This window comes from Chionomys nivalis, chromosome 6, assembly GCF_950005125.1.
Source record: "Chionomys nivalis chromosome 6, mChiNiv1.1, whole genome shotgun sequence".
Classification (NCBI taxonomy): domain Eukaryota; kingdom Metazoa; phylum Chordata; class Mammalia; order Rodentia; family Cricetidae; genus Chionomys; species Chionomys nivalis.
This window is the reverse complement of record NC_080091.1, coordinates 84,957,004-84,982,977: the sequence shown is the minus strand read 5'-3', so window position 1 is coordinate 84,982,977 and position 25,974 is coordinate 84,957,004. Positions and strand designations below refer to the sequence as shown.

The 25,974-nt window shown below is 39.0% G+C and overlaps 1 protein-coding gene across 1 annotated transcript in view; it reads left to right on the top strand.

The window, feature by feature from the left end:
• LOC130876360 (transmembrane protease serine 11A-like) overlaps nt 1-23,484 on the top strand; it is a 41,415-nt gene extending 17,931 nt beyond the window's left edge. Inside the window, exons 4-10 of the mRNA XM_057772876.1 lie at nt 7,936-8,003; nt 10,403-10,563; nt 15,071-15,109; nt 16,909-17,080; nt 19,454-19,713; nt 21,305-21,447; nt 23,323-23,484. Of these exons, the coding sequence (XP_057628859.1) occupies nt 7,936-8,003; nt 10,403-10,563; nt 15,071-15,109; nt 16,909-17,080; nt 19,454-19,713; nt 21,305-21,447; nt 23,323-23,484 (1,005 nt within the window). The remainder of the gene's footprint in view (nt 1-7,935; nt 8,004-10,402; nt 10,564-15,070; nt 15,110-16,908; nt 17,081-19,453; nt 19,714-21,304; nt 21,448-23,322) is intronic.
• The last annotated feature ends 2,490 nt before the right edge of the window (nt 23,485-25,974 follow it).

Here is a 25,974-nt window from a genome sequence, read left to right as displayed (position 1 = left end):
TGTGTCTGGCAGCTTTATGGCATCTCTCGCAGGCTCTGCCTGCTTCCTCCCAGAATTCAGTTCTGTCTCCTCACCTACCTAAATTCTGCCCTATCAACTAGGCCAAGGCAGTTTCTTTATTCATTAACCAATTAAAGCAACACAAACAGAAAGACCTCCCACACCAAACATTCAAACTATAGTTTCTGCCAAATGTCCAGCTTTCACACCACTGTAAAGTCAAAAACCCAAGCGGGGTCACTGTAGATATCACAATCAATGATATACTTGACTTCCATCCTAGTGTTATGAGGATCAATAGAAACATTGACAGTGGTAGGTATCACAATTAATGACATTCTTAACTTCTATCCAAGTCTTATGAGGATCAACAGAAATATTGACAGTGTTTTACTTAGTGAATATTTTTAGAAATATCAAAAACATTTAAATTCATAGGATCATTATACATATGGAAGTTATAAACTTGTCATACCATAACAATAGTAATAATATATAATATGAAGCAACACCTTCATTATTTTATACATATTATTCCACTTAATACTCAATGACAACCTTTTGGGGGAAATAAACTACAGCTTCAATTTTACAGGTGAGAACATGAAAATACAGAAAACCTAATTTGCTCAAGGCCATGCATTTTGATTATTTGGTTAAATGATATAGTCAGCCTTTGAAAGCAGTCATTATGATTCCAGATGCCATGTTCTTAGTGAGCATCTGTCCCCAAGACAGTGGTCGTGTGTGAGAATCACCTATGTGAGTTTGCTTTCTGTGTATCATCCCTCAAATTCTCAGAACCTCTTTTCCTTCTTGCACATTATTCTCTGTCAGTTATTCTGCTCACATGAGATTGCAACCAATGGCAACAATTGAAATTTGAAGTTTTCTTCAGTTTCCCCATCCCCAGGTAATGAGAATCTGCTTCCCCAATACCAAAGACATTCTAAATTTTGCCTTATTTATTCTTAGTTTGTTTTGTTTTGAGACAGGTTTTCTCTGTGTAACCTTGGCTATCCAGGAACTCGCTCTGTAGACCAGGCAAAACTTGAACTCAGACATCCTTCTGCCTCTGCCTTTCTGGTGCTGGAACTAAAAGCACGTGCCACCAGAAACAGGGCTTAGAATTACCCTCAAATTATCTTTGAGATTTTTGTATCGAAAATAGCGACAAAGAACTTGGAAATAGATAGTCACTATTTTAAAAATTATTCTAGAAACAATCCTAATTAGAAAACAGAGTGAAGGATTTGGCTCTGATGTACATCACAGAATAATTGCTACTGAGAAAAAACAGCTGGAATATGATGATAATGAACTTAATCTCAACAATAGTGTTAGAGAAACTCAGAGAGACGAGAGAGATGCCCACTGCTTGGATTGGAGCTATGGCTGAAATAAGACATTGAATTTGGAAGGTCAAAGAAAATTTAAATAAAAGGAAAGAGCAAAGACAGGCATTGTGATGCAACCCAGCAATCACAAATCTGAGGCCACCCTTAGTTATATGGTGAGATCATAATAATAATTGATAATTAACAGTAACAAGGACACAGTTCATGCTCAGAGGCTGAAAATACAGGAATGGAAAGTAGCCGAATGTTCGCAGAGGACTCAGATTTGTATCCCTTCTGAAACTGAAGGAGGTGTGCTTGGATGGGTTGATGTGTATCAAGACTACAGACTTGTTCCATGTGACTCCTGTCAGGGAAGAAGATGAGTGTTGTATATTTCAAGTCTAATCTTTATCAGTGTAAGAGGGATGCTTTTATCCTCCCATGTCAGATAACTAAGCCTCTGGGTTTAGATTTCAAATGTGGCTTCTTTCTAGTAAATTGTTCTCCCAGTATGGGCAGACTCAGCTAAAGTGGAAGACAAAACTGGTAAAACCTATTGAATTCTTTCATTTAGTTTTTTATATCAAAAATATTATAAATCATTTTCTTAACCAATATACTAGAGTTACTTTTTATGTAAAAGTGTTCTCTTCTTCATTTCCTGGCTTCAGTATTTGGCAAATGAAACAGAAGTAGAGAGAATGTTGATGAATACAGAGCTACATGTATGTACAGCATGAATAATCTGTAGCTGAAGGAAGCCTGCACATGTATGTATAGCATGAATAATCTGTAGCTGAAGGAAGCCTGCACATGAGTGTGCTCTATGAGGAAAGGTTTCTGAGACAGGCGTCTCTAAACAGGATAGAAGTAGAATTATGACACAGTCTTCATTCCACCAGATAGTCTGTAATTAATTCAGATTATTAATCCATTATTTTGAAACATGGTTACACACTGGACAATGAGAAAAGAACTGAATAAAATCTCTTTCTGTCTCCCCTCTCTCTCATAACCAAATTTAGAGGTTTAAAAGATAGCCACCCTGGAGAAGATAGAAGCCTTCTACATGGTAACTTCTCTCCCTTGCGTTGAAATTCCTGATGCTAAATTTCTTTAGTATTGTTTGAAATAGATGCATACTTTATCCTTCTTTTGAAAGATCATTTTTAGATCCCGAGTTTTGAGGCACACTGAACTTTATCTTTATAATGTTTAACTGTGACCTTTTAATTTTGACATATTTTCTTTGACTCCCCATCTCAGGAATATTAACCAAGTTGGGATCAAGCTACCTAGTACACTAAAGCCAACAATGTGTGATTAATCATACATGTGGGGTTCCTTAAGGCATCCTATAAAAAGGCATTGAAAAAGAGCAGTGCCACCAAAGAAACTGGCAACATCGTGAAACAGCACACCCTATTTAGTGATCTCATTGCCTATTGATTTAAGGTAATCAGAAAGTCACACAGCCATGTTACTCCACCCACATATCCAAACCTCAGAAGATGTTGGATCCAGCTCCTTTCTCCAGTAGATCCAGAACTGTGTTCAAAGCCAGGAGAAGTCAACCTTATCTGTCCAGTGACGCTGGGAATGCTTTAGACATTATCTGGTGCTCAGGATGGCTATCCTCAACCCAGCCCAGAAGGAAGGATTTGCAGCTAACTTTTTCAAAACAAACAAACAAAAAAAAGTGGGGGTGGGGTGGGAAATAGCTCAATCAGTAAAGCGCTCACTGTGTAAACCAGGCGTGGAAGCTTCTGTATGTAACCCAGCAGCACTAGGGAGACAGAATACAGTTTCCCTGGATCTCACTGCCCAGGCAGCCTAGCTGAATCAGTGAGGTCCTTACTTGCACGTGAGGCATCCCGAATTTCCAGTCAGTTTAATAACAGTGTAAGTGGATTGCCATAAAAGCTCCCAGGATCGTGCCATTTATTTTTGGCAGGCCTTTGTAGTTTCTGGCCTTCTTAGGCACAGTGTGCTGCCCACGGTGGTGAAGAGCTCTTGGTGCAAACCTACTTGTGTGCTCATCCTTAGGTCAGTGCTGTGAGGACATTAGCAAGCTGAAGCTGGCCAGCCTGGGCCCAATTGAGTCTGTGGCTCACAGCTGTGTCAGCTAGGGCGCGTCATTTCCTCATTCCAATAATGTGGGTAATAATAGTACTCACCTCTGTTGAGAGAAGCACGTGTGATCAAACGCATGGGAGTTTGAACTTAGTGCACAGATAGCAGACGATATTGATAATGACTCCTGCATTTACCACGTGTAGACTCATAATGGAGCAACTTGCCTCAAGGAACCCAGCTTCTGGAAAAAGCCATGAGAAGAATGAAATCCCTCCAAATAGTTCACATGATTGTATGTGTGTGTGTGTGTGTGTGTGTGTGTGTGTGTGTGTGTGTGTAAAAGCGTTGATCTCAGCCTGATGTAAGGGACACTCTTAAAACTATCATAGAACTTTCCTTGTAAATGTAAGACTTTCTGATGCAAAATTTATTTCTCCCTTTTATTTGTTTATTCGACAACATGCAACATGACTATCACTGCAAAGTGCTGGACTAGATATTACAGATCATGAAAACAAAATCACCATGGTTACTTATAATTCTTTACAGTTTATAAAAGAAATAACACACTTATACAAATAGATACAAATAGGTAGAAGGTGTAAATTGCATAAGAAAAACCCAGACAGCAGGAAATAAGATTAGCTTGAGGATAAACTAATCTTATAATATAATAATCTTATAATAATAATAATCAACTAAACCCCCAAATTAATTCCCTGAGAGAGATGCCCCCAAGAGTAACTGATTCAGAGAAGCAAGACTACCAGAAAGTAGGACTCAATAGGTCAAAGGTCAAGTACTCAGGATAATGGAGGGCAGGGCTGCAAGGTACTTGTGTGTGGAGGGCTGAACAGGAAGCCTGGCAGCAGTCTGGGGGGGGGTGTCCTTGAATATTGTTGAGGTGCACAAAGCTTCAAATTTCTTGTGATTCCCTGTTTTTACTGGCACCATCCCTGTAGCACCAGTAACTTCAAGTAAGCTTTACTAAAACTAAAGGTATTTTTTTTATTTATTTATTAAAGATTTCTGCCTTCTCCCTGCCACCACCTCCCATTTCCCTCCCCCTCCCCCAACAAGTTCCCCTCCCTCATCATTTTTTTAAAAAAATCTTATATAAAGTTTTTGGAGAGATGGTTGAGAGGTTAAGGACATTTAACTGCTCTTCCAGAGGGTGTGGGTTCAGTTCCCAGTGCCCACAGCCAATGGCTCACAACTGTCTAAGATTCCATCTGTGGGATATCTGATACCTTCTCTTGGCCTCTGCTGGCACTCCACTCCTGCAGGGCTGATATGTATGCCCAGGTACATGGACATACCTGTACAACTAAAATGAACAAATATTTTAAAGATCTTGCTTTTAAAACATCATGCTTTCTATGGTACCATTATTATAATTAGGATAATATAAGGTGGTTGGTTTTTTGTTGTTGTTGTTGTTGTTCCTTTAGTTCTCAGGAGGTCAACTAAGGTTAACTGGAAATACAAGCTTGTCTTAAACCTTCAGAGGAATAGCTATCTGAGTTTTGCAATGTCAGTCTAGAAATACCTTCATGTGAAAACATGGACGGCTTTGAAAGGAGAAGTCAATTAGATCTAACAGGAAAAAAAATACTTTAACATGTGCAAACAGCTACTTCAGGAATGATTGGGAATGAGCTCAACGGCTGGGTGTATCTGTTTGAGTTGTCAGCCTCTCCCCAACTTTTTCATTAAACACCCAGCTAACCTTCGGTTGCCCTCTTAGGATTTAATCTCGGTGCAATTTGAAGCCTTCCAGAGTCACCAAGCAAAAACTAAGTACTACCCTAAAAAAAGTCTTTTGTTCACTATTAGGACACTCCATTCCTAATGACAAAGTTACAGATGCCCTTAAGTGACAGGTAGGAGTTTTAAGTCATTGACTCTATTAGATTGTGTTAATGACAATAAATTTTTAGCCAACTCTTACGTATCTGCATTGGAGAAAGAAGAAAGTGTCCTAGAACTTGGAATGTCAGCATCAACAGGGAAAGTGTGTATGATGAAACAAGCCCTCATCTCCCACACAAGTGTAACTTTGGGACAGCTGCTGGGCTTGGTTCTACTACACCCCTTTCAGTAATACAGTTAATGTTTATGTTGTGCTAGATTCCTCACCCCTCTCTCCAGCATGTAAGCCATCACACAAGCTCTCTTTTGACCAGTTCCTGTATCTCCTTCCTCAGTGTGCTGTCCATACACATGTCACATAAACATCCTTGGCTCTTGACCCACATCTAATTAGTGGGGCTGTCTAGAGACAAGGTCCTGGAATCATAGAGAAGAAGAAATTATTCTTTGTTATAAGCACGTAAGTGACTTATGTCACTTTTTCTCTTGCTGTTCCCTTGGTTCCCATCTTCACAGAGGGCTTATACTCCACCATGGAACTGCTGTTCTCCACAGGTCAGTGGTCGAGACCTTAATCCAGTGTTTTTATCAAGTTGCACAAAACTCAATTGTGGATAGAACTTACCCAGACTATTGTTACTAGCCATAGATTTTTAGTGCCCAATCACAATGGGCACTTTTTCTTTTGAAGCTTATTAATTTTCTCCTTCTTCATTTGGGTTTGCCTTTTTGTGGGGGAGGAGAACTTCTCTCTCACATGTTGAGGAAGAGATTATTAGAGCAATGCAAGTTTGGAGGAAATCTTGCAAAATAGTTTCTTTCAAACTGCCAAATTTAAGCTTCTCCTATAGAAATCCAGGTGAGGATGTATTTTGGGTGCTGTTCTGAGAAGTTTTTGTGTCACTTTGACACAAGCTAGAGTCATCTGAGAGGAGGGAACTTTAGCTGAGAAAATGATATTTGAAGACTGTCCTGTAGGCAAGCATTTTCTTATTTAGGGATCGACGTGAGGGGCTAGTCTGTTCTGGGTGGTGCTATCCTTCCTTGGGCTGTTGGTGGTGGATTCTCTAAGAAACAGGCTGAGTAAGAGATAAGGAGCAAGTCAGTAAGAAGCACTCCTCCATGGCCTCTGGGTCTGCTATGACTCCAGAAACCTGCCCTGTTTGAGTGTTTGCCCTGACTTTCCTCAGTGATTAATTGTTACCTGGAAGTAGAGGCAAAGTTGCTTTTCATAATGGTGTTTCGACACAGCAGTAGACACCTAACTCTGATGCCAACAACTTACTCTTTAAATAGTATCTTTGAGCTTGTGCTTAAATCTACCCCAAGTATTATACTACATTGCATTCATATCAACCAACTATATTTGCAGACTGATCACTGTGCTTTAGGAAAGAAATTGAACTATCGGATACAGCATATTAAGGAACACTCTATAACTGAGTGGAAACCGACCATGGCTCCTACATGTGGAAGTCTTAAGTCTCAGCATGTTCTCATCTGCATGGAATCACAAAATTAGACATTGCCTCAAATCCAGTTTTCTTTTCTAGTGAGACAGGAATCAAATGACTCCAATTTCATGGAGTAATTGTAAGGGATCATGTAAGTAATGAAAAGCCTGGCTCCCAGTGACGCATCTGTGAATTACTAGTAGTGGTAAGAAGAAGTCATGACTTGATTCACCATTCCTAAAACATCTTTCCTTCATTTTTATGTCTTGTTCCTTTAAAAATAAGAGCTGCAACTCTGGACCTTGGCTTTAGGATTTAGGACCGTGTCTTTCTTTATTTGTTGCATCTGGTTCCTTTGCAACCCTAGCTCCAGTGCAGACATTCAGATGACACTGCCACCACCAACAGGTTGTTAGAGGGAACAAAAAGTCAGGCACACCTGTGATGGGCCACATAACATCATGGTGTAGCAGGCTTGAACCTGCATATGTATCTGTCAAAAATACTATTCTTCTTCTTCCTTATAGGATAAGATGAGGACCACCACTGCTACTTGATGTTTCAACATTATCTTACTCTCTTCCTTTCTGGGTAGCTCTAGAGTCCATGGTGGATTCAAATGTCTCCATATTACCCCAATACCTCCTATACTTCACAACCAAAGATCTACAGTGCAAGTGACTACCTACTGAACATACTATAAATAAATGGGAATGTGTGTTTGCATTTTATCACATACTTTGGTGTGAAAAATTCTGTATGGTTTCCCTTAAACATGAATTATTTTATTTGTGAGACTTTTACAGAATTAATATGAAATGTACAACCCCTGGATTTACTACAAAGTGAGAAGTTATTTCATTTTTAATTTTGGAAATTCTGCATGAATAAAAACTCTTACTATAGTTTGAAAAGATAGAAATGGTGGAAGCAGATGGGATCATTCAGCATGCTTGTGTGTTTATTACAGAATCTCTTTATAATGTAAAAGCCATTGGTTGGGAGACATTCTGAATTTCTTTTTTCCCTTTTTATTCAAGCATTTTGCAATGAGATTCTTTTATAATATAGCAAACAATTGGAAATATGTGACGTTCATTTAAAAACAGCATTTCTTTAACATTTAATCTGGGATATAGTCTCATTATAAAACATCCCACTAACATACTGTTTTTCCTTTTTTGTAATTTCAGGTAGATGAAATATTTATAGAGTCAACCTTGAACAAACACCATGTCAAAAATCATGTAGTCAGACTAACGTATGTATATTTGGGCAAGGGTGTAGTTGCGAGGCTGGAGGGACAATGGGAAAGAACACAGGGCCCTCCATATAATGTGTGTCTCTAGACCGGATACTGGGCTCTGCATAAATATTGCTGCTGCAATAGTTTCCTTCAATGGACAGGGCTAAATCCATTCTGAAAATCGAGATCCTGAGGTGTGTGGAGGAGGATGATGATATACTGAATGTTCCCCAAGAGACGTTTACAATCAGTAGAACTGGCACTCAAACCCTCCCCACTGACTGTGAGGCCTGGAATCCACCTTAATCCACAGCCGTAGGTAAAACCTGGCCATGTTTTTGCATGCATCAAGTTCTACACTTCTGACAGACATGGCGCTTCAAAAACATCAAGGAAAGAAAAGTTTGCTACAAAATGGGATCATAAGTTTTACCTGTAACAAAGACCTAGTGACAAGCGACATGCCCGAACCAAAAAATGATCGTGTTGTAAGAGATGCTCCCTTTTGTTTGGATGGGGAGGGAAGACTCAGATCAGTTGCTGAAATTGCTCAGAGGTTTAAACTTTGTTATTTTAAAAATCACACAGTAGGATGGGCACAAGACCAGGAGTTTGTATGACTCATGTCAAAGAGGAAAAAGAAACTCAAACAAAACTGTAATTATGAAACCCACTACTTTGTACAATAAATGTATATAAAAAGCTTGATAAAAACAACTAAAATATTTAGTTGAATTTATTTGAAGGATTGGGTGGAGATCACTTTTCTTACCAAGAGACTAATGCATGATTGAACACTTTCTAAAGATCTTTACTTCTACTAACTCATGACTTCCACAAGGAGTTTTTAAAGATTTATTTTTATTTCATAGTAGTTAGTGTTTCTTTCTGTCTGTGGACATGTTCACCAATCCTGTCCCATGCCTTGGAGACCAGAAGAGAACAATGAATGGTTGTGAGCCACCATGTGGATGCTAGAAGTTGAACTCGGGCGCTCTGAAAGAGAAGCAAGTGCTCTTAACCACTGCGTCATCCCTCCAGCCCCTCTGTGATCTTATTATCATATGGTTGGATAATTTAGGAGACAAAAAGCATACAAATGCTGGAACTTCCTACATTTTATACCCTCTGTCTTCACATTCTAATTTTTATAACATTTAGTAACTCACCATAGTCTGAGAAGCTTCTCAGGATGAGTAGCTAGTGCTGATTGTGATATTTTTGTGGAAATCTGTTCAGTAAACTGTTTTATTTCCTTTTACTTAAAATAGAAAAATATTCAGGTTCTCTTTGCCAACTTAGCATAAAATTCTAATTACTTATACTTCTCTAAACTAGAGCAATAGTTGAATGTGAGACCTATTGTGTCTCAGAATTTATGCAATTTTCTTATTTTATTTTTTAGCCAAAGATTCGAGTAGGTTTTTATGTTTTTATTTCATTGTAAGAAGCTATTATGAGTACAGTGCATTTTGATCACATCAGTTTTATCCTCCCCACCCTATAATTCCTCTTGTGTGTCCCCAACACTTCCCTTCCAAGTTTGAGTCTTCTTTTTCTGTTGTCATTATTTGTTTGTATATGGATATAATACACACACACAAGAGTATGTGTGCATCCTATTGAGTTCAATCACCATTGCCCACATGCACATAGGAGGATGACCTCTGGCACATAGGCAACCTACAAAAAATTCATCCCTGAAGAAATCTGACTCTTCCTCCCTCAGCAGCTGTTGGTTGCCTGTAGCTCCTCAACTATAACTCGGGTCTTATGAGCCCTTCCCCAACCAATACTGAAGTTTTGCCTGGTACAGTTTTGTACAGGACTAGGCAGTCAGCCATTCTTGATGAGTGTTCTGAGTATACATCCTCCATGGCCAGAAGACAGCTTTGTAACTGCCCTCTCCCCGGTTCCCTGCCTCTTACAATCTTCCATTCCCCCTTCCATGATGTTCCCTGAACTTTAGGGATAAGGGTTGTTTCCCATTTAGGAACAGATACTTCACGGTTGGTCACTTATTCTCTGCCCTTTGACCAACTGTAGTTCTGAGGGATAAGAACTAGGCTGATCCTAAAGCCTGAGAATACTAAAACCTTTTTTTTTCTTAATTTTTCTGATGACCTTTTGACTTTGGTGTCTGAGTCTTATTCCAATATAGTAACATGTCCTCAAGTTAATGGAGGGGTGCAATCAAAACAAATTTTTTTAAAAAAAAAAAAAAAAGCTACAAGAGGGAAAATGAGAAATTCATTTAAGTCAGAAAGTAGCACGTAGAAGAGTGTGTTTATGAGTGGATTACCTGGCCCTTGACGTCTCAGCAACTGAAGCACAGATCAGAACTAGGAAGGAAAGACAGTGAGACAGTACCAGGTGTGCCCTTTGAATGTGAATCTTGCTCTTGTGTTTCTTAGTCCGGAAGAAGATGATGCAGAAGCAGACATTGTTACGGCACTCCAGTCCCCCTCTACTGGGCAAAGAACTGTGGGAGAAAAGAAGAACCACAGCATCTTAAATCAGAAGAAGAGGAACACAAGAGCCTTGCATGCTGATGTATCAGTAGTTCAAGTAAATGGTCAGTAGGTTCACTGTCACGCGATATAAATGCTCTGTACAGCCAGAAACTCACATGTCATTCCCACTGCAAACACTAAGACATCATACGGGAAAAAAATTCAACCTAAAGATGAGACATTTCAAGTTTTTATTATTCTTTGATGAAAGAATGTCTGGCATTAGTCATCAAGCAGTTTTCCTGAAAGTAATTGATTGGGACTCCTCTCTCAATAAAGACATCTTTACCACAAGCAAGGTTAATCCAAGTCAGTGACTGCCCCCATGATTAAGCAAGTGAAAATGTTAAGCAATAAGTGATTTCTGTTTGGGACCTTAGACAAATACAGACTCACCTGTATCCTTTAAAAATATAGTTAGTTTCAGTATTTGATGATGCTATGAAGTTTTTATTTTTTTATTCCTATGAGTATTTAGAAGAAAGAAAAACTGCCTTTAGAGCCACTGGAACCATCTTATAAAGAATAATACCTTAAAATTTAGTGGGAATTAGAAGTCACTGTAACCATTTATATATTACTCTATTTTTTCTCTTTTCTGTTCACCTTTAACTCATTATACCATCAACTCTCTGAATTGACGAGAGTCTATCTTTATCAAGGTCCATCTCTATACCTTATATGCAGTATCTACTTTAATTTGTATGCACTAATAAAATAGGGAAACTCTATTAGATGGTTATAAAAATAGTAAGGAATATAATAATTTAGAGGAGCAAGGATTCAAATCCAGATGTCTAACTTGTTGATGAGCAATACAAAAGAAGAAGTTCTATGCTTAAACAAAAGTTAAAACTCTATAATCATTGTCTCCTTGAAATTCATCCTTGTAGTGCAGGAAGCCAGGAATTTGCTTGCCTTGCAGACAATGTGCTAACACAATATTTGCTTCCAGCATAGAGGTACAGATTTATCCCATAAACTCCACAGGAACCAGAGTTAAGAGAGTAAGAACAAAAGACTTGTGTTAGAAATAAAACAGGGTGCCCTGCCCTTTTGAGGGTCAAACTGACTCTTTAAGAAAAAAACCTCATTAGGAAATGAGAACCCAAGGTAATGGATCAATAGACGCTTGCTCATAGGACATGAAGTCAGTTACTAAGACATAAAGCTATGGACCCCTCCCAGGTGGGAGGAAAGAACCTGTCAAATGTATGATCCATTTTCCTTCATTGTGAAATAATGGCCATTCTGAGAAGGTACATGACAAGGTGTATGTAATTCCAATAGTGAGTTAATTTTTCAGGAACTCGAGATTTTTCCTGAAGTATTGGAAACAAGAGATGGAGCATTGAATGGTCCCTGACCACCAGGCCTTTCTGTTTCATATAGACTCAGCTTGTGTTTCATGTACTTTAATGATTATACTATATTTAAGGAGGGTATGTTCTTGTGGAGAACAATATTTGAGTTACTTAGTTATAAAGCCTCTTTGTTATTGTAGTATTCAAGCAATCACCTGTACCTGCGTGTGCATTTTTTTAGCCTGTAAAAGTAAAATAATGCTTGTTCTTCTTGACTACACAAAAGTATGAGAAAACATATAGGAAAACAAAGAACATAATACAGCACCTGGAAACTATTGTTTCAGAAGCTGTTGGATTGTACGCCCTTTGGAAATTGACTGGTGGGAGAAAGAGCTAGAACTGTAAAGCTTTCTGAATGTTCCAAATGCACAGTGTTTATGAGCAGCTAGAAATAAGCTTATAGTTCAGGGTTTTTCCATTCTTTCTCAAGAATCTGTGTTTTATTTTGATAAATAACTGTGGAATTTGGGTCCTTTATTAGATACAATGCTGTGAAATCAAAACTAGAACCAACTTCTTCCTATTCCTGTGGTAAACGAGCTCACTGCCTATATCGGGGAAGTGTGCCTGACTTCCCATCACAGTGGTTGTAGTCTGCAAAATAAAATAATGCTAAATCTTTCTTACATCCAAAATGTGTTGGAGATGATAACTTTGAATTAAGTAAAAGTATTTTTATGTCTGCACTGGAAATGGAAAATATTTTATAAAAGTTGGAATTTTTTAACTAGGAATTGACAGACAACCCCTGATTGTAACATCATCCCTAAAAACAAAACAAAAAAATATTCTTAGAATTCTAATTACAGTGCCAGGCATGGAAGTGCATGCCTGTAATTCCAACATTCAAGAGGCAGAGGCAGGAGACTTGACATAACTTTAAAGCCAGACCAGTCTATATAGTGAGTTTCAGGCGAGTCAAGGTCATGGGGCAATATTCTCTCAAAAAGAAAAATAAAAAATGAATTCAGAGGAAAAAAATACTATTTCCAACTACTTTAGTGCTTATCCTAGAGTCATTATGATGATGTATAATTTGCATTTTCCTGATTCTGAAGTGATGAATGTCTAATAGAAGAATTCTAATGTATGACTGTGAGCCTATGAATCTTACTTGCTGCTCAAAAACACCAATAGCACAATAGTAAGTCATTAGAATAAGGAAAAATAACCAAACTAAAGAAGACAGAGGCTCTGTCTTAGTTACTTGTCTATTGCCATGATAAAGCATAGCAGCAGACAGACAGACATAACACTGGAGCAGTAGCTGAGAGCTTACATTCTGAGATGACCACCATGAGGCAGGGAGAAAGATAACTGGGAATGATGCATGCCTTTTGAAACCTCAAAGCCTACCCACCCACCGCCCAAAGACACACCTCTTCCACCAAGGCCAAACCTCCCCATTCTTCCCAGACAGTTCCATTAACTGGGGACCTAGGACTCAGATATACAAGCCTATGGGTGCCATTCTTATTCAAACTACCAATATCATGTTATTTTTTTGTGGGTATAAGCACCCAGTTTATCTAGGGAGTAGTATAGAAGGTGGGCAGAAGGAGGTTACAGATTCAGGATAGTCGATTCTTCTGATTCACAGACTACCAATACAATGCATCACTTGATAGTCTGTGTTCTGTAAATGTAAAGAAGAATTACTGAGGAGGAATTTTTGAAATTACACTCTTTCTTGTGCTTTTTCGAGAGAATGACTGGTTCCCCAGGTATCATCAGTACACTGAGAGCATGTTTTCAACAGAGAAATGGGTAGTTAGCAAATGGCCACCTTTCCCCTGAATTCCAAGGGAGATAAAGACAAGCAACTTTCTTCCAGAGGACAGGGGAGGAAGCATTTGGCAGGTGAAGTCTTTAAGCCTTCAGGGTCATCAGCCAGATGAGTCTTGCATGGTTGCAGAACTAGTGATGAGCAGCTGAAAGAAAAAGGAGCATGGAGGTTCACTTAGGCCTTCCATCTGTGACACAATTTCAATGCGTCACTACAGACAAATTAAATTCCTTCTTTTTGTGTTTTGTTTCGATTTTAGTTGAACAGGAACCTTACAAACTACATGAGCTAGATACTGAGCTGCTTCTATAGGCTAAGCACTTAAGCAGTCGCATCTTCATTGTGTCTGGCGGGTGCCTTTGAGGATGATTCTGAACTCATTCTTCCTTACGCTCCTGCTTCATAGGGGTCATTGTCACCAGCTACTCACAAAGGACTTATAAAGAGTTGGCACCTTCTTATTTTCCTCAAATAGAAATAGGATGCAGAGACTAATTCAGAGAAATCTGGCCCTCTAGTTTGTCACTATCTTGTTGAGTCAGCCTCTCTAACTAAACCACCACCACAACTGTAAGGCAACTTTGCACATCATGTTCCTATCTTACCGAACTACAGTGTGTAAGTGAAAATTTTACATATTTACTAATAACAACATGCTATTTCATATGTGTGTAAGAGTTTGCTTCCTTTGCCAAATTTAAAACTGTTGGAGATTGGCAAAATTTAACCTTAAAGTTGACCTTTCCCAATATTCAGCTGATATTATATAATAATACACCATAGTTTTATTTTTCATTTTTTGCTTTTAGTTTGCAAAAGGGTCCATCTGGGGCTTTTTGTACCTTAGCCTCCTCGATGTTGGGATTAAAGGCATACACTGTTGTGTCCATTTTATAATTTTTTTAAAGCCAAAGCATTTAATTAGTTAGGAACATGTCTGAGAAGTACTTTAAACACAATTTATGTTGGAGTTTTTCAAAGTCTTTTCATCCTAAATGCTCCAAGAAGAACAGGATTATATGAAATCTTAAATAAACAAAAGAGACAAAAACAGACATGTTTTGGTTGAGGAAAAGTGTGATGCCTAGGGGCCTATCTACTTACTCCCTCTCCTCATCCTAAAGTGGAATCCAAGAGGGTTTACCTGGCACTCTTGGAAAATGACAGATCTGCATTAATTTAAATCATTTGCGGAATTTATTCATCCACTGCTTTTATCTGACACAATGAGTAAGAAATTGCCCAACTAATTAGATTTGCCTTTTACATCAAATGTATGCGAGAGAGCCAGTGTCCTAACTGGTCTGTGCACTCAGCTGTCTAGAGTCCACGGTCAGTGACTTCTGGTGATTCTTGGCTATTACAATGAACCTGGAGAACATAAAGTCTTCACTTTTCTTCTTTTTGACATTAAACCATGTATTTCATCATCAGGGGAGCTAACTGTCCAAGCATGTAAGTCTAATTAGCTTATAAAAACAGTCTCAAATTCCACATATGCAATTGTATCTTTAAATATTAGCCCATAACTTCTCATCTACATTCACATTTTCATCTGTAAGAATAATAATTGGGCAATAGATAGATATGGGTTTTTCTAATTTTGAGACTAAGAAAGTTTAAAAAGACATTTCTCATTTTTAATAAGTGGGCCTACTTTTCTAATTTCTTTAAAAATATTTTGAAACCTGCTTTCTACTGAAATTAAAATGATATAAGGAGATACAAAGGGAAGAAATTAACCCATTTTCTATGGTTATAGCATTATTTTCATACCTGGCAGTGACATCAATTTGTTTCAACTTAATGTGGCATGAATTTTGAAAGATATACATATGTGGTGAAGGATTTCATCAGTAATCCATGCTTTTGATTCTTTGTGTTGCAAACACCTGTACTATTTTTTGCTTATTTATTCATTTATCTATTTTCATTATTTTAGAACTTCATTACTTACTATTATTCATCTACCTTTTAACATCTTTTAATATAGTGTCAGAAAGTGTGCCGGGAGCTGGTCATATCACTGTGACTAAGACATGATCTTCTTCAAAACATAATTCCAAAGTAAAAGAAGACAGAAATTAATTGGAAATTATAAATATAATGGGACAAATGATTTAAGAAAATATGCAGTGCTTTAAGAGTCCATCAGAGTTAGCTCATCTGGTCTTGTTGAATCAGAAAATAATCCCTGAAATGGCAGAGAAGAGAGGCCATGAATCCAGAGACTAGTAGTAGGTGTTCTGGACATGATGACCAGGAAAGTGAAGGCGTCATCATTTTCTACAAATGGAAAGAGTCTTCTTGGCTGTGCCAAAGGCTTGGGAGCTGAGTGTGTGGGAAAGAGATGTGATTCACAGTCATCAGTGTCCAGAATCACCTGGAAAGATGTCTACCTCATTTGGAAGGCAATGAAATTTTGCACATTTCAGAAAGCTCATTCAATGTCCAGTGCAGAAACGAAATGTAGAAGACAGGCTCAAGGAAATGGTGTGGGGGCTTTTCTAGATGCTCAGATGAGGACAGTGGTTGGTCCAGTAAGAGCCATGGTAGTGTGCTGGAGGTTTCTGAAACAGCCATGTTTGGAGGATAATCAACACAAGTAGAATGATTTTTCTTTTCTTATAATTATTTGTTAGAACAAGACCCAGCCCACTATATTTTTTTAACAATAGGATCTTATATAAGTTTTTGTCTTCACAAAAACCCAAGCACCAAAGCAGCCTCTGATGTGATGAAGTGCATGTTCATTCTTATCAATGGTGGATGTAATGTTTATATGGAAACATGGAAACCTCCATCCTAAAGAATGAATGACTAGTTGTGATGCACTAATCCTTGCACACCTTAAAATGTAGTCACTGTAGTAGACATCAAAGGTGCTTCCACCAAACAGGCCGCTGCTTATCTGGCTTAACAGAGTTGTCCTTCTGAAGAGGACTCCTTGGTAACAACACTGCTGAATTACCTACAACTGCAAAACAATAACCTTGGTGAGGGCTTCCAGAACAACTGGATAACTGGCAATTGATAGTTCATGGCGATGAAGCTGTTAATAGTTTATAACTTAGTGAACAACATATATTCACATATACAATGGTTGGACTAAGCGATGAATGTGTCAGTGCGAAAGGAAAAACAAAAATTAAATAGTAGTCATGTTTAAAAAATGACAAATGCGACATCTGCTTTGCAATATTCTGTGGCATCAAAAACTAGACATTCCTTATAAACGTTTTCACCGTTTTCAGATTGTGGCAAACGAGCTATCCCGCTAATTGCCAACAGAATAGTGTCTGGAAACCCTGCAGCTAAAGGTGCCTGGCCTTGGCAAGTTTCTCTTCAGCGCAGCAACATCCATCAGTGTGGGGGCACCTTGATTGGTAACATGTGGGTCGTCACGGCAGCACACTGCTTCAGAACGTGAGTTATTGAACTTAAGTCAGTCCTCATGTTGCTAAAAACCAGGTGCATTTCCATATTCTAAGTGCCAAAGTCCCAAATATGAATGAAGTATAGTAAGTAAATCTGATTTTTTCTAAAGTAATGCTCCCCTTGCATACTTATTAGGAAAGTTTGGTGGGAATACAGTACTAGTGAACACTGTACCAATACCTGTAGTGCACCATGCCTGTCTGCACTCTGTGCGCTACCATACAGTTTGTGAACCGGGCAAGGGGCTGGAGATCGAAACACACAAAGACACACAGACAGAAACACACGTCATCCTTGAAACAGGAATGCCCCCTTTATTGTGTACCAGAGCCGCTTATATAGAGATCCTTAACTGATCGCCAAGTCCCAGCCAAACCCACCAGAAACCACTCTCCTGCCATCAGGAACTCCTGAGGGTCTCGTGCTCAGAGCAGCTGCAGGCGGACTCAGAACAGCAGAAAACAAGTTGTTTACCAGAAATTCAGGATCTGGGGAGCGGGGTTCACAGCTTCCAAAAAATACCCATTAATTAAGTCTTCAGAGTTTTAACTGAAGAAATTACAACAAAGTAGAACTTACTCCAACACAACACATGTACTAACAAACGCAGCTCTTTGTTACTCTCCACTTAACGTGAGTGCCTGCTCCCGTCAAGCACTTCGCCAGTCTCAGTGCCGCTCATAAACTGCAATTGGAATCTCCAAGGAGGCAGGAAGTACGGAACTGTTGCTGGAGACCAGACCAGGTCAAGTGCACAGCATGGACATTAAACAGTCACCAAAGTTTGATTATGATTCCACATTACATCTTTAAAAAGCAGAGCCAGAATATGTGACCTGTGAAACCTAAGCTGATCAGTTCTTACCGGGAGAGTAGATTCTGAACTGGGTGGCACAGTTAAAGTTAACTGGGGTGGCAACAGGCAGGCGGGAGTAAGCTGTTTGCTTGCCTTCCGGTTCAAAGTGCAATTCATGGAGCTGCAGTACCCACATCGCTAGGGAATTCATCAGGAATGAAAATGGTTAAACCTATCCCAGAGCTACAGACTCAGGAGCTGGGTTTTAATAAAAGCCCCTAATCACTTGTGTGCACATTGATATTTTAGATACGTTGTCCTACATGATGAAATCTTATTCTGAGAAATCTCCTGTAGAAAGGAAATACAGATAATAGAGTCATATTAACTGATCTGAAAGTACTGTCATGTTTTTCGAGAAGACTTAGGGAGTCAAGAAAGAACTTGTCAGCAGGCAAAGCTGCTCAGAGATGAAAGGGATGCCAAGATGAACAAAGGGATTCTAAAGTGGAGCACGCCTCCATCTGCAGGTGCGATCAAGCAGAGACAAGGAAGAGTTGACAGCGGTTTTGTATCAACAATTAGCACAATTGTTAGGCTCTGTGGTGCTACAGGCACGTGATTAGGTGCTTGAGACTTCTTTATGTAATTCTTACAACCCTCTCTCCATATCAGCCGTGATGGGGAGCCCTTTCACGGTGAGTATAGCAGTTCTCAAAAGGACAGATTTATAAAGAACAAACAAAAGATCTGATATTGAGTTAACACAAGGCTTCATTGCATGGACATAGGGATGTTCTAGCATCAAAAGATATACATATGTAAATGAGACTACATAAGCCCCAGTTTTCAAACTTCAAAAGAATTCCAGTATCCCTTAAATATCCCATAAGCATTTTCTCTCTCCTGTAAGACCTTCTGGCACCCACCCCCCTCTCCAGCATCATCTTCTGCCATTCTTCCTCTGGTGTCTAAAACTGAATCTCACATGGCCCAAGGACCTCAGATGCTTCCCTGGAAACTTGTTGTCCTGACTGTCTCATAGCTGACAACTCTCCCTTCACCGGTGTAAAGATATTGTACTAAAATAACAATAATAAAAAAGAGCCTTCCAAAGCTGCATACCACTTGTACCTTATACATTATTCTGTTTTATTTATTAATCATCTTTAGAATTTGTATTATTTATCAACATTTCAATTTATTTTATATTCTCCTTTCTTCAAGCATAACACTCATGTGAATCGAGTGTTTCTGTCTTGTTCACTTCTTTATTCCTAGAATCTCGATAATATTAGGCATATGCATGATTAATAAGGATTTGTTAAGGGAACACTTCTAAAACTCAATAATTAAATATGAAATTCATTTCCAATATGCTATTTATATGTATTTTATACTTAAATCATGGGCAACAGACTTTTAAATGAAATGAAACTGTAATTGCCAATAAGTGTTATTGGGAGCGGTATTTTTTTCCTGAGATAACCTAACTGCATGCAGTTGACTAAACGATGTAGTTAATTAATTCTGTGTGGCTCATGTATGCTGCTCATCTTTTCCAGTAATTCAAACCCACGCCAATGGACTCTTAGTTTTGGGACAACAATAAACCCTCCCTTAATGAAAAGAGAAGTCCGAAGAATTATTATGCACGAGAGGTACCGCCCCCCAGCAAGAGACCACGACATTGCTCTTGTACAGTTTTCTCCGAGAGTCACCTTTTCAGATGAAGTACGCCGAATTTGTTTGCCGGAACCTTCTGCGTCATTCCCGCCAAATTCAACTGTCTTCATCACAGGATTTGGAGCACTCTACTACACTGGTGAGTACCTCTGAACACAGAGCAGATGTCTCAGTACTTAGCAGAGGAATTTCATCGCCTGTATTAAGTGGCCAGCCCTTTCCCCAGAGCTTGTCTTTGGTTAGTTTGAGATCTCGTTTTATAAAGTGCCAAAAACCCAACACAAAATAGAAACAAAGCAAACTTGGTCCTTGGAATTCAAGAGTCCTGCGTGAGAAATCTAGCTTAGATACAGGTAGAACACAAACTTTAGATGGTTTTGCTACACCTTAGACCTCTAAATCCTTGTACCTGAGTCCTGCTTTCCCCTAGTTCACTGGAAGGGACTCTAGCGCCACCCAGTGGCAGAAGTCGTCTATACGAGGTCCAACCCATGAGGAAATTCTAAACCTTATCTGATTTGGCCAGGCCTTGAATACTCTCCCTTTTGATTATGCCAACGTCAATCTGATTAAAGTTATTATTTTTTATGAAAAATTTCCCAGAACTTTTCCATGTAACAAAACTAATCACGAAAACGATTTCCATTGCACTCAGAGAGTCCAACCCATACGTGGGAAAAGAGAAATAACACAAGTATCTTGGGGGCTATGCTGCACAGTTCTATCAACAAGAGTGCTGTGATTTCCTGTTATTCATTGAGTGAGAAAAACAGTTCAAGAATGTTTGTGATATTCTTAGTTTTCCTCTGCCTCTGCCTGCTTAGGATCTGGATGCCTAAATTTATTCAAGACAAATTTATTTATAAGCCATTACATTGTGATGTAATGCAATTATATTCATGGAAGCTCTTTGCAAATGCATAGGACTGGATAAGCATATAATGTAAGCAATGTTTTATCAAGCCAAGAAACAATACCATGTTTGTCATACCAAGAAACAATGACAAACAAGCATGTAACATTTGTGGGGAACAATCTGAAATCCATAAATATAAAGCTCATTTTTTAAAAAATAGGATATATTCTTTAACAATAACGACTGGTTTTGAGGACTCAAGAAGTTAACAGCACTGACAGCTCTTCCAAAGGACCCAGGTTCGGCTCCCAACACCCACATGATGGTTCAATCATATATAATTCCAGTTCCAGGGGATCCAATTCTTCTGAACTCCATAGACACTGCATGGATGTTGTGCACAAACATATATGAATGCAAAACTTCTATATACATAAAATCAAAATCAAAATTAATAAAAAAATAAATATATTATTTTGAAAGTAAAAATTCAAGGATTTTCTAGAAAGGAAACCAGATGGCCATCCTGCTTAGAGAAGTATTTATTAAAACTGGTAATACAACAACCATCATTAAATGAACCAGTTTTATGTTTTGCTTTTGTTTTGAGACAGGGTCTCACTGTGTAGCACTGTCTGTCCTTGAACTGTCTATGTTGACCAAACTCATCTCAAACTTGCAGAGACACATGTACCTCTGCCTTTCAAATATGGGGGTTAAAGGCTTTTAGCTAGAATTCTTTTTTCTCTAAGACAGTTCACCCTAACCGCAGTCTGCATAAACAACTTTAGAGTGAAGAAGATTGGAGAAGAACCCGCTCACTTCAGTCCATCTAAGAATACCTATGGAGAATTCTGCTTTGTTTTTTCTTAAGGGGAATCTCAAAATGAACTCCGAGAAGCCAGAGTGCAGATCATAAGCAATGATGTGTGCAAGCAACAACACGTGTATGGCAATGAAATCAAGCGTGGGATGTTCTGTGCGGGATATCTGGAAGGAATTTATGATGCCTGCAGGGTAGGTTGGGGAGAGAAAATCACCAAGGTCACAAAGCTTTTTGCCCAGTCCAGGAAATATTTTTATGTTCTTTATGCTAGCACAGCACAGACATTCTGACATCTCCAAATGTGTAACCTCCAGAGTATATAAGTACCTTAAGTGTTTTATTATTAAACCACCTGAAACAAGCAAAGAATTTCATCGATGCTATCAAACACAAAATTTAAATTCTTAATAACCAGAAACTCACAGGATACTTCTGATGAAGGTCTAGGTGTGCTTCTTTCCATATGCAATCATTTTCTTGGCATCAGACTCTTGAAAATTTCAAGGAAGTGAATCTACTCAGTGAAATGATGAGACTGTTCGTGGCGTGGGATGCCTAGATGCCCTGCCCACAGACCCACAAATTACAGAACCAACAGCTGCTGATGAAAAGAGCACAATGTTTTATAACACACAGGGTGGGTCCAAACAGGGCCTAATGCACAGCTAATCTAAGTTGCCAAGAGTGTAGAAGGAGGCAGCCAGAACGTAAGGATCCAAGCAAGAGGACTCAATGGAATGGGAGGCAAAGATATCTAAGAAAAACCTCTACTCACGGAAAGTCACTGGGAAAGTAGTTCAAGTGATGGTGACCGGGGTACATGATGAGGGTTTCAGAGCAACTGATAAAACTGAATCAAAAGTACCATCATCAACCTGGATTCCCTGTATCATCAAATATTTATTTAGAATTCAATAGATCTCTCTAATGTCAATAGAGGAGAGAGAAAAGGAAAAGGGGAGAAGGACAAAGGGGGAAGAGAGAGATAGACAGAGACAGACAGACAGAGAGAAAGAGAGAGAGAGAAAGACAGAGACAGAGACCAAGAAAGGAGGAAGGAGGGGATAAAGATAGAGACAGAGACAGAGAAAGCAGAAGAGAGCCACTGTGTAAGAGCCCAAGAGTACAAGAGCAAGAATAAGAATATTCCTCCACCAAGCATCAAGGTAGGCAAGATCCAAGTACAAATAAAAAACTATCAGAATTGCTGATGAGAAATCCAGAAAAAAAAAAAGAGTCTTCACTACGTTATGCAGATTTTCAGTTTTGTTTCTGGTTGTAGCTCAGTCAAGCATTTGATAAAATAGATTCGGGTTACTACCCACCATCAGGCACTGAGGGAGAGAGAGCTCTCTTTAGGTGATTTCCATCACTGTAGAACACACTGGGTGGAAGAAGCCATTTCTGAAATTTGACACCGTTTGTAAAGGAAGAAGAAGTTTTCTCCAGTGGAGCCTCACTGGCACAAACCACACTTAGTTACGGGTAGACCCCATGCCCAGCAACAGACAGCCAACACATCTCTCGTTTGTTAATTTGTTTTATTTGCCTGTTTGCTTTCTTAAGCTAGAAAGAAGGCTTGGAGTTGGAAGGGTAGGAAGTGAGGAGCATCTGGGAGATGGAGGAGGGGAAACCATGATCAGAATGCATTCACTGTACAAAAAAAAAAGAATAATTTGCTTTCAATTAAAACAAAAAGAAATCAGTGGGTGGGTTCAGGCAACACCTTTCTAGAGAACTTGACTCGTTCATAAGTAATGTTTACAAGACAAGCATCACTGGTATGAACTAGAACTCATTAAGATGTGGTGAAGGGTAAAGAGTTAAATATCCACTGCCATGACAGAAAAGCATTATGTGTTATCTAGCTGGGAAAAAAAAAACAGCAATGAAAGTACTTGATAAGGAGTTAAATACAATAAGAAACTTTTAAGCCATAAAATGCTACCCCTAGGAAACAGACTAGAGTAGATCTACACATACACTCATAATAAAATAAGTAATTCATCAAACTTTTGTAAGTGACAAACAGTTTAGCTAATTGTTTTTCTCTTGTTTATTTTCAGGGTGATTCTGGGGGACCGTTGGTTGTAAGAGGCAATAAAGACACTTGGTATCTCCTTGGAATTGTGAGCTGGGGAGACAACTGTGGTCAAAGGAACAAACCCGGAGTTTACACACAAGTGACTTATTACCGACGCTGGATTGCATCAAAAACGGGTCTCTAACGGGCTACAGACACTAAACAAAATAGTAGCATGCGGGTCATATGTATATAAGAATTCAGACATTCATTTGGTGGCACTGGTACAATGAAGAGAGATTAAATAGCTGGACCTCGCAACATGAAACACATGTGTTTCATTTCAGAATCACTTATTTGTGAAATGATGGGTTGTTTTATCATGCAGCAAAGATATTCATATCTTTAAGCCAAGTAAATTGGACTGTACATGAGACGCATTGTGTAGTTTTGAAGATAGCCTAGGAGACTTTTAGAGTGTGTTTTTCCTAGGTGCCTCCTCAAGTGAAAGACTTTCTGAATTCTCAGAAATCTCAAGGTGCTCATACTATGCCCATGACATCTCCAGAGCTCGCAAACTCCTCTTGTCCTCTTTACTTTCCTTCTCTGTTTTCATGAGCTTTCTATCACAGACAACACGTTTGCTACTTCTAAGTGCATATAAGGAAATTTTATAAAAGAAGATTGTATGCAACCATCAAAGTTTGGTAGCAAACTAAAGCAACAGTAGTCAAACCTTTGCTGGAAAACCTTTCTGATTTTTCTATGATTTTAAGATACACACACACACACACAACCATGTGAACTATAGTCACATCACCATCCCCACTGCATAGATATATGTATGATAAATAGCGATTAATGCTTTATATAAAGGAATTGTTTACTCAATATTTAACTTTTGTTGTGAAAAACTGAGAGGGGATGCTAGCTTTGTGAGCATTCTGTCCCAGGATAGGTGTACAAGAATTTGACATTTTGAATGTGCATTTACATATTTTGGTCACCAGGGGGAGATATTGTCCAGTATTACCTTAGGTCAACCGCCTGAACACAATTGAGAATTTAACACAGAAAAAAAAATCTGTTTCTTCACAAAAAGAAATTTCTGATGTCTTTGTTTCTGCCACCAAGTACCTCCTGAGGTTCATGCTTTGATTATTTCAATCAAACAAAACAAAAAAATAAACAAAAACTCATGCAGACATCAAGAGAATGAGGTTTCAGTACCCGTAATAGAATTAGATAAGATTCTGTTGGAATATTTCTTAGCCTTTGAGATGTCTGTGTTTCTAAGTCAAGATGTATAAATAGCTTGATAAAGAATTGGAAATTTGCATCCTTGGCTGTCAAAGTCACATGTACCCTTTCCTTCCAAAGTTTTTTATGGCTGCTGTATCCAGTATATCAGGACACCCATGACATTTTTTACTAAGTGTTATTGATTTGAACTAGGAAACTTACTGTAATGATTTTAAAGAATTCTCTCAGGTAGCTGCTGTCACTGATCTGAACTCACTTCAAAGAAAAGTTGCTCCTTCACACACACACATACACACACACATACCCATTTCCACATAAATTTTCTGTGTTGTGGTGGTAAGATATGATTTTGCTTCTAATGCTAAGATTCAGAAAGTCTTGGAGTTGTAAATGATATGTTCTAAACTGTCTGCTACAGCATTTCATTTGGGGCTGTGTGGGAAAAATACTGTTTTATCATTTTAAATCTAATAAAGTTGGTGATTAGAGCATTCCATAAACAATATCATAGAGTCTGTGTTCAGATTATAGTGTGAGTCTTTCAGCTCTTGTTAAGAGATATATTCATTAAAATAAGGAATCTAAGATCACTCTTAGCTACTTAGTCAGCTGGCATATGTGAGACTTTGTCTCAAACAACAACAAAAACATCCAACAAAAGAATTATACTCTCAATAAAGGACTGAGCAGAAAAAGAGACCCACACACAGACCCAAGGTGGGCCAACCTAGGCTCCCGGGAGGAAGCATGGTTGTACCCAGTGTCATGACAGGTCAAAGCGGGATAAAAAAAAAACTCACAAGAATATCTGGGGCGGTCTACCCGGGGCTCCAAGGAGAAAACACAGTCCTGCCCAGTATCTTGCAGCACCAACCAGATGGGTACTATTATGGTCATCAAATTTGTGGTCTGATATGGGGGGAGAGAGAGACAGAGACACAGAGACAGACAGAGGTAGAGACAGAATGGTTCATGACCTGAAGAGTTGAAAGTGGCGATAAGTGGGATAAAGAGGGTGGCTTTATTGACACCCAGGACCATGGTGATGTCTCTTCCTGGGCTGCTGCCAAGGCCCATGTCTGAGTTCATAGCCCTAATGACGGCCGCTGTCTGTGTTGGTGTTCTTGGTTCCTGATAACACCAGGTCAAGAAGATAGGGTTGTAGAGTTGGCCCCGCCCCTCACTGATTGCCAACACTGGGGAAAATTGGTTCTGCCCCTCAGGGCTGAAGCACTGAGAAGAGAGGGTCTTACCCCTCACCTGGGCAGTTGTCCCTGGTAGCAGGGGCATTGGTGAGCAGACCCTGAGGGCACAAAAATGGGAGAGCTGGTCATGACCCTCTTTATCTGTCATACTGTGCCATGGGTCAGGTAGGGAGAGAAGTACCCCTTACCTCTCACCCCGCACCCCTCACCATCTTTGACAGATGAGG